Here is a 12,201-nt window from a genome sequence, read left to right as displayed (position 1 = left end):
CCAATTAAACCACAAAGAAAACGAGCGGATGATGCAATTAGAACGTGTTTTGCTTGGATCAGTTTTCAGATAATTGGAATTGTTCAAACCTATATTTATTTGATTTTATATGATTTGGATTTCTCTTCGTGTTGAATCTGACAATGAGTTTGACTTAATTGTTGGTATTTTGTTAAAATCGGCCACATTTCAGAACAAATGAAGCCACACTTTTATTGTGGCAATGTCCTCTTCATCTCTTGTGCATACACTGTGTCCTACCTGCATGTTACTGAATCTGACATGACACAGATTTCAGTTTAGTGCAGATATACCAGATGATTTTTATAGTTGCTTGCCTTTTTATGAACACTCAACTCGAGAATAACGAATAAAATTGTGTTATTGATTGAAGTAGTCTCCGTGAGGCTTCATGATTAAATTATATTATAATTCACCTTAAAGAAACGTTTGTTATACTAGCGCTGTCCATGGTACTCATGAATTACTCTTGATCAGCAGCATATCTAGTGATTGCACTTGGACAGTAAAAAAGAAAAAAAAGAAAAAAAAAACAACAACAATAACTAAACTATGGTTCTTCTATACGCATACTGGCTGAAATTGTGAATTATTCTGGATGAAAGTTGTGCATTTGTAATATGTGGAATAAACTCCAAGTGTCGCTGTTCACTTGTATATATGAAGACGGTCGTTTCTCCACCCACAGTCACAGCAGTCATTCAGTACAAACCACAGCAACCATTGTTGTACCGGTACCGTATGCCTACATTGATTTTAGAGTCTAGCTGCGGTATTTTTATTTTAAACAAAATTAATGTTTGTGTGTCCAAATCGTCCTTCAGGAAAAATATGGATCTTACAGGACGATCTTGGCTCGTTGTTTTATGTTGCTTCGCTGTCTTTTTCCACCTCACCACGGCGGACCTGAGCTATTCCGTTCCGGAGGAGATGAGACCAGGCTCCATTTGTGGAAATATTGCGAAGGATCTTGGCCTTGAAGCGGATACACTATCCGCACGTAACGCCCGTATCGATGCTGAAGGAAAGTACCAACATTATTGTGACATTGATCTTAAAACTGGGAATTTGATCATGAAAGAAAGGATTGACAGAGAGGAGTTGTGCGGGGAAAAGGTTTCGTGCATGCTCAAATTTGAATTAGTCTTGGAAAACCCTTTGGAGCTGCACCGCATTTCTGTGCTCATTCAGGATGTAAACGACAATTCACCCGTTTTCCCAAAAGATATATTCAAAATAGAAATTACAGAATCAGCCTACAGGGGAAATCGATATCGTCTCAATGAAGCTCACGACGCGGACATCGGACAAAACACAGTGAAACAATACAATTTACAAAAGAATGAACACTTTGTTCTGTCCGTACAAGGTGGAACAGATGGATCTCAGAACATCGAGTTGGTTTTAGAAAAAGAGTTAGACCGTGAAAAACAGCAGTATTTAAATATTGTGTTGACTGCAGTTGATGGTGGAAATCCGCAGAAATCAGGTACTGCTATTATACATGTGAGTGTGCTGGATGCCAATGATAATGCACCTGTTTTTGATCAGGCTCTTTATGAAGCGAGACTACCTGAAAATTCGCCCCTAGATACGGAAGTATTAACTGTCAGCGCAACTGATGCCGACGAGGGAATCAATGGGAAGGTGATTTATGAGTTTAGTCGCATTTCAGAAAAAGCTAAGAAGATTTTCGAACTGAACAGTAAGACTGGGGAGATAAAAGTTATTGGAGGGCTCGATTTTGAAAGTAATTCAAGGTTTGAAATACGCGTGGATGCAAAAGATGGTTACGGATTTTCATCCGATACTAAAGTTGTGATTGATATCACCGATGTAAATGATAATGCTCCAGCTATATACATGAAATCATTAAAGAGTCCCATACCTGAGAATACCCCGGCTGGTTCAGAGGTGGGCATCATTAATGTTCAGGATGAAGACTTTGAGAGTAATGGACAGGTCCGCTGCTTCCTTCAACATGGTGTCCCTTTTAAATTAGTCCCTTCTATTAAAAACTATTATTCTCTGGTGAGCACAGGACAACTGGACCGTGAAGTGGTGTCTGATTACAACATTACAATCACTGCCACTGACGAGGGCTCTCCACCTCTGTCCTCCTCTAAAACTGTTCATTTATCTGTAGCTGACATCAACGACAACCCCCCTGTGTTTGAGGAAGAGTCGTACAGCGCATATGTTAGTGAAAATAACAAACCTGGCTCTACCTTATGTTCCATTGCTGCTCGAGACCCTGATTGGAGACAAAACGGTACCGTGATTTATTCTCTGTTAGCTGGAGAGGTGAACGGTGCCCCGGTGTCCTCGTATATGTCTGTGAACGGAGACACGGGGGTGATCCACGCTGTGAGGTCGTTTGATTATGAACAGTTGAGGAGTTTCAAAGTGCAGGTGATGGCCAGAGACAACGGTTCTCCTCCACTGAGCAGCAACGTGACAGTTAGTGTGTTCATATCAGATGTGAATGACAACGCTCCTCAGATATTGTACCCCGCCCCGGAGGGCAACTCCTTCATGACCGAGCTGGTCCCCAAAGCTGGACACGGAGGTTCTCTGGTGTCCAAAGTGATCGCAGTGGACGCGGACTCCGGACAAAACGCGTGGCTGTCCTATCAGATAGTGAAATCCACTGATCCGGGACTTTTCACTATTGGTGTCCACAGCGGAGAGATCAGGACACAGCGGGACATTTCTGAATCTGACAGCATGAAACAGAACCTGATAGTGTCAGTGAAAGACAACGGACAGCCCTCTCTGTCTGCCACCTGCTCCATGTATTTACTTATTTCTGATAACTTGGCTGAGGTTCCTGAGCTGAAGGACATTTCTTTTGACGAGAAGAACTCCAAGCTGACTTCATACCTGATCATTGCGCTGGTGTCTGTGTCCACCTTTTTTCTGACTTTCATTATCATCATCCTGGGAGTGAGGTTTTGTCGCAGGAGGAAGCCCAGACTGTTGTTTGATGGAGCAGTGGCCATCCCCAGCGCGTATCTCCCTCCAAATTACGCAGATGTTGACGGCACAGGAACTTTACGCAGCACTTACAATTATGACGCCTACCTGACAACAGGATCTCGAACCAGTGACTTCAAGTTTGTGAGTTCTTATAATGACAACACGCTGCCTGCTGACCAGACTCTGAGGAAAAGTCCTTGTGACTTTGCTGACGTTTTTGGAGACGGTGACAGTTTTCCTGAGGTAGGAAACAATGCACACTCAAAACAATGTATGTTTGGTCATACCTATACTAATGTGATGTTCCTGACACGAATTTGGACTTTCCTTGTTGTAATTATTCATGAATGTTATGCATATGCTTAATCTTTTACATTTAGCTTTTTTTCTAGCACAGCTTCATATATTTCACAGATGCCAAATGATCATATCGTACGTGTAGCTTTATCATTTCTTACAAGTTGCAAGTATTTCCACCAGCCATTCATATTTTCATGAAGAAATGAAACCAGATTGGAAATGCCACTGATTGTATTTAATCATTTAACCTGCATTTTTTGATAACGTTTGCAAAATGTAACAAGCTTTGGCCAAATGCGGAAAGTGTTATTGAAAAGTGCGTACGAAGATTGTATTACAAAATGCAGCGTTATCACAATTAATTGAAAATGTTTTACCTAGTTACATTTTGCACTTATATTACATAATACGGCGCTACAAGGTTTTACCTAATTCTTTGTATTTTGGCAAAATCCTTCAAGTTTCAGATTATGCGAAGACGCACCTTTATTATGGTGATATATTTTTTCATAGCTTATGAATAAACCTTGTCATTGCTGCATATCACAGATTATGACATTCCACATATTTCAGTTTTGAAGAGATACCAAGTAATTTCAGCAGTTGGTTCATTTTTGTCAACAATGTACTTATGAAGAATCAAGCAATTGCTATCCTTTATTGAATTAATATCTTTGAAGCTTCGTGATGAAGTTGTACTTCATGAGAAATGCGTTGCAGTAGTAGCGCTGTCCATGGTACTGATTGATGAAACGCTGGAATTGTCCCATACCGAGTATTTTCAGTTAGAACATTTAACGAAAGGAAGGAAAAGCGAAACACATGAATCTTCTGGATATTAGCTACGACTGTGATGAATTGTTTTGCATTACAAGTTTTTATTTGTAGTATGTGGAATACACTCCGAGTGTCGCTGCTCACTCATAGATGTGTAGACGGTCGTCACTCCACCCACAGCAAGTACATTCATTCTGTTTAAACCACAGCAGCCATTGTTGTGCTGGTAGCATATGCCGACAAGGATTTTAGAGCCAAACTGTTGTGTTTTTAAACAAACCTATTTTTTGCGTGTCCATATCGCTCTCGAGGAAAAATATGGATCTTACAGGACGATCTTGTTTCATTGATTTCTGTTACTTACTTATATTTTTCCACCTCACCACGGCGGACCTGAGCTATTCAGTTTCGGAGGAGATGAGACCAGGATCCATTGTTGGAAATATTGCGAAGGATCTTGGCTTTCAAATGGGAAAATTATCCGCCCGTAATGCCCGTATCGATGCTGAAGAAAACTACCAACACTACTGTGAGATTGATCTTAAAACGGAGAATTTGATTACGAAAGAAAGGATTGACAGAGAGGAGTTGTGCGGGGAGATGATTTCTTGCATGCTTAAATTTGAATTAGTCTTGGAAAACCCTTTGGAGCTGCACCGCATTTCTGTGCTTATTCAGGACGTAAACGACAATTCACCCATTTTTCCGAAGGATATATTTGAATTTGAAATCCAAGAATCAGCCGTTAGAGGAGCTCGATATCGTCTCAATGAAGCTCACGACGCGGACATCGGACAAAACACAGTAAAACAATACAATTTACAAAAGAATGAGCACTTTGTTCTTTCCGTACAAGGTGGAACAGATGGATCTCAGAATATCGAGTTGGTTTTAGACAAAGAGTTAGACCGTGAAAAACAGCAAGATTTAAATATTGTGTTGACTGCAGTTGATGGTGGAAATCCACAGAAATCAGGTACTGCTATTATACATGTGAGTGTCCTGGATGCCAATGATAATGCACCAGTTTTTGATCAGGCTGTATATAAAGCGATTTTACCAGAAAATTCTCCAGTGGTTTCAGTGGTATTAACTGTCAGCGCCACTGATGCAGACGAGGGAGTCAATGGGGAGGTGATTTATGAGTTTAGTCGCATTTCCGAAAAAGCTAAGAAGATTTTCGAACTGAACAGTAAAACTGGCGAGATACAAGTAATTGGAGGGCTCGATTTTGAAAGTAATTCAAAATTTGAAATGCGTGTCGATGCAAAAGATAGCTACGGCCTTTCATCAGATTCCAAAGTGATGATTGATATCACAGATGTTAATGACAATGCACCAGCGATATACATGAAATCATTGATAAGTCACATACCTGAAAACATCCCACCTGGTACAGAGGTAGGCATCATTAATGTGCAGGACAGAGACTCTGAGAGTAATGGACAGGTCCGCTGCTCCCTCCAGCAGGGTGTCCCTTTTAACTTAGTCCCTTCTATTAAAAACTATTATTCTCTGATGAGCACAGGACAACTGGACCGTGAAGTGGTGTCTGATTACAACATTACAATCACTGCCACTGACGAGGGCTCTCCACCTCTGTCCTCCTCTAAAACTGTTCATTTATCTGTAGCTGACATCAACGACAACCCACCTGTGTTTGAGGAAGAGTCGTACAGCGCATATGTGAGTGAAAATAACAAACCTGGATCCACTTTATGTTCCGTTGCTGCTCGAGACCCTGACTGGAGACAAAACGGTACCGTGATTTATTCTCTGTTAACTGGAGGCGTGAACGGTGCCCCGGTGTCCTCGTATCTGTCTGTGAACGGAGACACGGGGGTGATCCACGCTGTGAGGTCGTTTGATTATGAACAGTTGAGGAGTTTCAAAGTGCAGGTGATGGCCAGAGACAACGGTTCTCCTCCACTGAGCAGCAACGTGACAGTCAGTGTGTTCATATCAGATGTGAATGACAACGCTCCTCAGATCTTGTACCCCGCCCCGGAGGGCAACTCCTTCATGACCGAGCTGGTCCCCAAGGCTGCACATGGAGGTTCTCTGGTGTCCAAGGTGATCGCCGTGGACGCGGATTCCGGGCAGAACGCGTGGCTCTCCTATCAGATAGTGAAATCCACTGATCCGGGACTATTCACTATCGGTGTCCACAGTGGAGAGATCAGGACACAACGGGACATTTCTGAATCTGACAGCATGAAACAGAACCTGATAGTGTCAGTGAAAGACAACGGACAGCCCTCTCTGTCTGCCACCTGCTCCATGTATTTACTTATTTCTGATAACTTGGCTGAGATTCCTGAGCTGAAGGACATTTCTTATGATGAGAAGAACTCCAAGCTGACTTCATATCTGATCATTGCGCTGGTGTCTGTGTCCACCTTTTTTCTGACTTTCATTATCATCATCCTGGGAGTGAGGTTTTGTCGCAGGAGGAAGCCCAGACTGTTGTTTGATGGAGCAGTGGCCATCCCCAGCGCGTATCTCCCTCCAAATTACGCAGATGTTGACGGCACAGGAACTTTACGCAGCACTTACAATTATGACGCCTACCTGACAACAGGATCTCGAACCAGTGACTTCAAGTTTGTCAGTTCTTATAATGACAACACGCTGCCTGCTGACCAGACTCTGAGGAAAAGTCCATCAGACTTTGCTGATGCTTTCGGAGAAGGTGATAGTTCTCCTGAGGTAGGACAAATTCAATTTCATAAATTTCAATGAACGTTGTGGACGACTTATCGTGACATTTCAGTAAAAGTTAAAGTCAATACACCAGGTCATTTCTCAATACAGTTTTTATGTATAGGGAACAAGTGTCCTTTGCTTTTAAACTATATTTGGTTGTTGTTGTTGTATCAAGTGCCTGTATGGCAATACGAATGCGTGCATTAGATTATTTATTTTATGCATATTTGATATGGTGGTTTATTGTAATTTGTGATTTACGATTTCAAATGTGATTATATCTCAGAAGCTTTACATTTTGCCATGTGTAGTTCAAAAATGTCTCTGTAGGGGAACGGTTTAGTTGAATACAGCACTTCACTGACTATTTTTCCATAAATGGTGGTGTGTACCTTGCTGGAGTTTCTCTCAACCAGAATGGAGTGTGTGTGTTGGTAACGTATGGGGGTGTATTGGTGACGGTTGAAGGGTCAAACGAGGAATTGCAGCGATGACAGTTCAACTTTCAAAGGTTTTTCTCTATCAAGCTGTTGCCAGCAATAGATGAAGTCAACTCGACTCATTTGTTTGCGTCCTTTTCGCGAAAACAACAACAACAACAACAATTCGTGAATAATTCTATACATCCAAACTTTCTCGCTTCCTTAACATTTTTAATTTATCTCTCTATTTTTTTGTCTTAATTTCACGCTAAGGCAAATGTATAGTCCTACTGTGGCGGTCTTGTATTAACAGTAATTTTGAAAGTAAGAGTGTGCCTTGTCAATGTTTCTTTTTTATGCATAAGCTCTGGATGTTTTAAGCAACCATAACTTCGTAAAAAGCATGATTGTCTGAAAAAACAAAAAACAAACACAAAAAACCCTAATATTTTAATCAGATTTCAAATTTTGTCAAATGACAAAATGTCTTTTGATCTATATAATCGTAAGTTACTCCACTTGTTAGATGTATCCATGGCACTTCCAATGTATTATTTTCGTTTCCAAAAATGTACCCTTTTTCTTTTCATTTTCCTGAATGACCAATTCCACATTTGCCCAGCATTTGATTTTACACAATCTGATACGTTTGAAATTCTGGTCGAACACCAGCAATTATTTGTTTCAATTTGCAAATATACATGGAAGTAATTTTGACGATTTTCAGTCATGATAGCATTAACGTTCAGTTTCAGCGCTGTCCGTGGTGCTGAATGGGTCCTGTTTTTTGTTTGTTTGTTTGCTTTTTGTTTTTTTTGTGTTTTTTTTTCAGTGATTGAAACATCATCGATTTACTTACACTGTAATTCACCAATGTGAGCGAATTCAGTGTTAATGAATGGGAACTAATCTTACGAATTCAATCATACTGGAGGTTGTTTGTTTGCGATATTTCAAATTAAACTGCGGGCGTCGCTGTTCACTAGCAGATAAGAAGACGGCAATTTCTCCACCCACAGCGAAAATAGTCATTGTATGGAAGCCAAGTGCAGCCATTGTTGTGAAAGAAGCCGAGCGGTTCGTGTTATTTCGAATTAGAAGAATATTTTATGTTCAAATTGCTTCCTTTTTTGTGGAATCATGGATCTTGCACGACATTCGTGGCTCATCGATGTATGTTGCTTCGTTGTCTTTTTCCACCTCACCAATGCGGACCATAGCTATTCCGTTCCGGAGGAGATGAGACCAGGGTCGATCGTTGGAAATATTGCGAAGGATCTTGGCCTGGAAGTGGGGAAATTGTCCGCACGCAAAGCCCGTATCGATGCTGAAGGAAATCATCAACAATATTGTGACATTGATCTCAGAAGTGGGAATTTGGTCATGAAAGAAAGGATTGACAGAGAGGAGCTGTGCGGGGAAAAGGTTTCGTGCATGCTTAAATTTGAATTAGTCTTGGAAAATCCTTTGGAGCTGCACCGCATGTCTTTGCTCATTCAGGATGTAAACGACAATTCACCCGTTTTTCCAGAAGATTCGGTTAATTTCGAAATACGCGAATCAGCCGTTAGAGGAGCAAGATATCGTCTCAATGAAGCTCACGATGCGGACATCGGACAAAACACAGTGAAACAATACAGTTTACAGAAGAATGATCACTTTGTTCTGTCCGTACAAAGTGGAACAGATGGATCTCAGGATATCGAGTTGGTTTTAGACAAAGAGTTAGACCGTGAAAAACAGCAAGAATTAAATCTAGTGTTGACTGCAGTTGATGGTGGAAATCCACAGAAGTCAGGTACTGCTATTATACATGTAAGTGTCCTGGATGCCAATGATAATGCTCCCGTTTTTGATCAGTCTGTATATAAAGCGACTTTACCAGAAAATTCCCCTCTGGATACAGTGGTATTAACTGTTAGCGCCACTGACGCAGACGAGGGAATCAATGGGGAGGTGTCTTATGAGTTTAGTCGCATTTCAGAAAAAGCTAAAAAAGTGTTCACAATAAATAGTAAAACCGGGGAGATAATAGTAATCGGAACTCTTGATTTCGAGAGTAACAACAAATATGAAATGCGCATTTTTTCCAAAGATACTTATGGACTTTCATCTGATTCAAGAGTGATGATTGATGTCACGGATGTAAATGATAACGTCCCAGCAGTATATATGAAATCATTGATGAATTCGATACCTGAGAACATCCCACCTGGTACCGAGGTGGGAATCATTAATGTGCAGGATAGAGACTCTGAGAGGAATGGACAGGTCCGCTGCTCCCTTCAGCACGGTGTCCCTTTTAAATTAGTCCCTTCTATTAAAAATTATTATACTCTGGTGACCACTGGGCAACTGGACCGTGAAGTGGTGTCTGATTACAACATTACAATCACTGCCACTGACGAGGGCTCTCCACCTCTGTCCTCCTCTAAAACTGTTCATTTATCTGTAGCTGACATCAACGACAACCCACCTGTGTTTGAGGAAGAGTCGTACAGCGCATATATGAGTGAAAATAACAAACCTGGCTCCACTTTATGTTCCGTTGCTGCTCGAGACCCTGACTGGAGACAAAACGGGACCGTGATTTATTCTCTGTTACCTGGAGAGGTGAACGGTGCCCCGGTGTCCTCGTATCTGTCTGTGAACGGAGACACGGGGGTGATCCACGCTGTGAGGTCGTTTGATTATGAACAGTTGAGGAGTTTCAAAGTGCAGGTGATGGCCAGAGACAACGGTTCTCCTCCACTGAGCAGCAACGTGACAGTCAGTGTGTTCATATCAGATGTGAATGACAACGCTCCTCAGATCTTGTACCCCGCCCCGGAGGGCAACTCTTTCATGACCGAGCTGGTCCCCAAAGCTGCACACGGAGGTTCTCTGGTGTCCAAAGTGATCGCAGTGGACGCGGACTCCGGACAGAACGCGTGGCTGTCCTATCAGATAGTAAAATCCACTGATCCGGGCCTTTTCACAATCGGTGTCCACAGCGGAGAGATCAGGACACAGCGGGACATTTCTGAATCTGACAGCATGAAACAGAACCTGATAGTGTCAGTGAAAGACAACGGACAGCCCTCTCTGTCTGCCACCTGCTCCATGTATTTACTTATTTCTGATAACTTGGCTGAGGTTCCTGAGCTGAAGGACATTTCTTATGATGAGAAGAACTCCAAGCTGACTTCATATCTGATCATTGCGCTGGTGTCTGTGTCCACCTTTTTTCTGACTTTCATTATCATCATCCTGGGAGTGAGGTTTTGTCGCAGGAGAAAGCCCAGACTGTTGTTTGATGGAGCAGTGGCCATCCCCAGTGCGTATCTCCCTCCAAATTACGCAGATGTTGACGGCACAGGAACTTTACGCAGCACTTACAATTATGACGCCTACCTGACAACGGGATCTCGAACCAGTGACTTCAAGTTTGTGAGCTCTTACAATGACAACACGCTGCCTGCTGACCAGGCTCTGAGGAAAAGTCCATCAGACTTTGCTGATGTTTTTGGAGACGGTGACAGTTCTCCAGAGGTAAGAGCGTCAAATATTGAATCCACATTGTCACTGAAAAATACTGTTCCTTTTTTCTTTCAGTTATCTTATACGTCTTTATTGATGCAGCTAATTTTTAGATTTAGCTGAGATATCAGCACAATTTTACCTTATATACAACAATATATTATTTTTCGAGGTCTCAGTGGTTGTACTCAACTCAACTAGGATTTTCCCCTATTTTTTTTATTTTATTTTAAATATTAACTGATAATTTATAAATTCTCAGAATAAACCAATATGGGTATACATTCAGACATCACAATTTATCACATTATTTACTTCAGTAAAGCATTGACATTGACCTATGTATTCATAGTCTGATTCTATTCAATATTCTATATATTTTTCCACAATACCATGCATTTAAACTTGGACTTTTTTGCTCTATGAATGTGGGCCATTGGTGATGTTTTGTATTTATATGGAAGTTATTTTTGCAACAAATTTCCTTTCTGCTTCTTGTATTAATAGTTGTTTTGTGTTGCATTGTTTTGATAATTCTACGACTTTATACAATCCCTACTTCACTGTCCTCTCGCTGCTTTCCTTTATATAGTTGAACTTTTTCATTCATGATGAATGTTTTTTTTTTTTTTTTTTGTGCAAATATGATCATTGCTTCTTCTAAACCTCTTTTGATCAATCATTTATGGTTACAAAATACAGAAGTGTGGGTTGTTTTTTTATTATTTTTATTTAGATTATCATTGACAGAAGGTTTTGCTTTATGACCGTTGGCTCAGTGTGAAGATTGAGATAGGTTTCTATTGCAATTGTTTTTTTTTGTTTTTTTCTTATCCGTCACTTTTTCAGTGAGGATAACACTTGAGAAAACACACTCCCTGCTCATTGTCTGTACATTTGTGAAACATATAATTTGGTGTACTACCATACTGCAGTTATGGATCTCATGCCCGCCCTAGTCTACACTTGAATGCAGACGCACATGTTTTCTTGTCTTTTTCCAATCGTAACCTGAAATAAGATTGTGATTTTGTCTGTAGTATTTGGCATTGTTGAAATTTATGTAGCTTCTACAGGAGTTTGCGGGAGGTAGAATTATATTCAAAGCATGTATCTAGTAATTGTTTTATTTGTTTCTCTTCAACGTTCATTATAACACAGTGACAGTGCTCACAGTTTTACAATAGCAGGAAAAAAAAATATATATATATATCTTAGATCTTGGGAATTGTTCATTGTAGCTTTGCTTGGTTCTTACTCAATGTGCTGGGAAATCATAGCTATTGTTATATTGCAAAACGAAAAAAAATAAACTGAGAGTTTATGCTTTCACCTTGGCATGATATTAATTAACCTTAACAGTTAAGATAACTAAAGACAGCTTTAATCATGTTATTTCCTCGAGGCTACTTGTGTCTTTTACTTTTTGATTTTGAAGGATTCAAAAAGCGATATTAATCTCTGTTTGACCCAAGTT

The 12,201-nt window shown here is 40.6% G+C and overlaps 2 protein-coding genes across 2 annotated transcripts; both read left to right on the top strand.

The window, feature by feature from the left end:
* Positions 1 to 493: 493 nt before the first annotated feature.
* On the top strand, positions 494 to 4,235 carry LOC308134681 (protocadherin beta-15-like; the record flags this gene model as incomplete). Its single annotated transcript, XM_080502454.1, has 2 exons — positions 494 to 3,271; positions 4,228 to 4,235. Exons 1-2 carry the CDS (start codon positions 682 to 684, stop codon positions 4,233 to 4,235), a joined length of 2,598 nt encoding a protein of 865 aa, XP_080358580.1. The 5' UTR covers positions 494 to 681.
* Positions 4,236 to 4,395: 160 nt separating this feature from the next.
* On the top strand, positions 4,396 to 11,515 carry LOC308134680 (uncharacterized protein; the record flags this gene model as incomplete). The annotated part of the gene is made up of 3 exons (XM_080502453.1): positions 4,396 to 6,792; positions 8,304 to 10,736; positions 11,504 to 11,515. 3 exons carry the CDS (start codon positions 4,396 to 4,398, stop codon positions 11,513 to 11,515), a joined length of 4,842 nt encoding a protein of 1,613 aa, XP_080358579.1.
* Between the last annotated feature and the right edge of the window lie 686 nt (positions 11,516 to 12,201).

This window comes from Blennius ocellaris, assembly GCF_963422515.1.
Source record: "Blennius ocellaris genome assembly, chromosome: 9".
Classification (NCBI taxonomy): domain Eukaryota; kingdom Metazoa; phylum Chordata; class Actinopteri; order Blenniiformes; family Blenniidae; genus Blennius; species Blennius ocellaris.
Note: the sequence above shows the minus strand (reverse complement) of the source record. Positions and strands in the feature narration are given on the sequence as shown.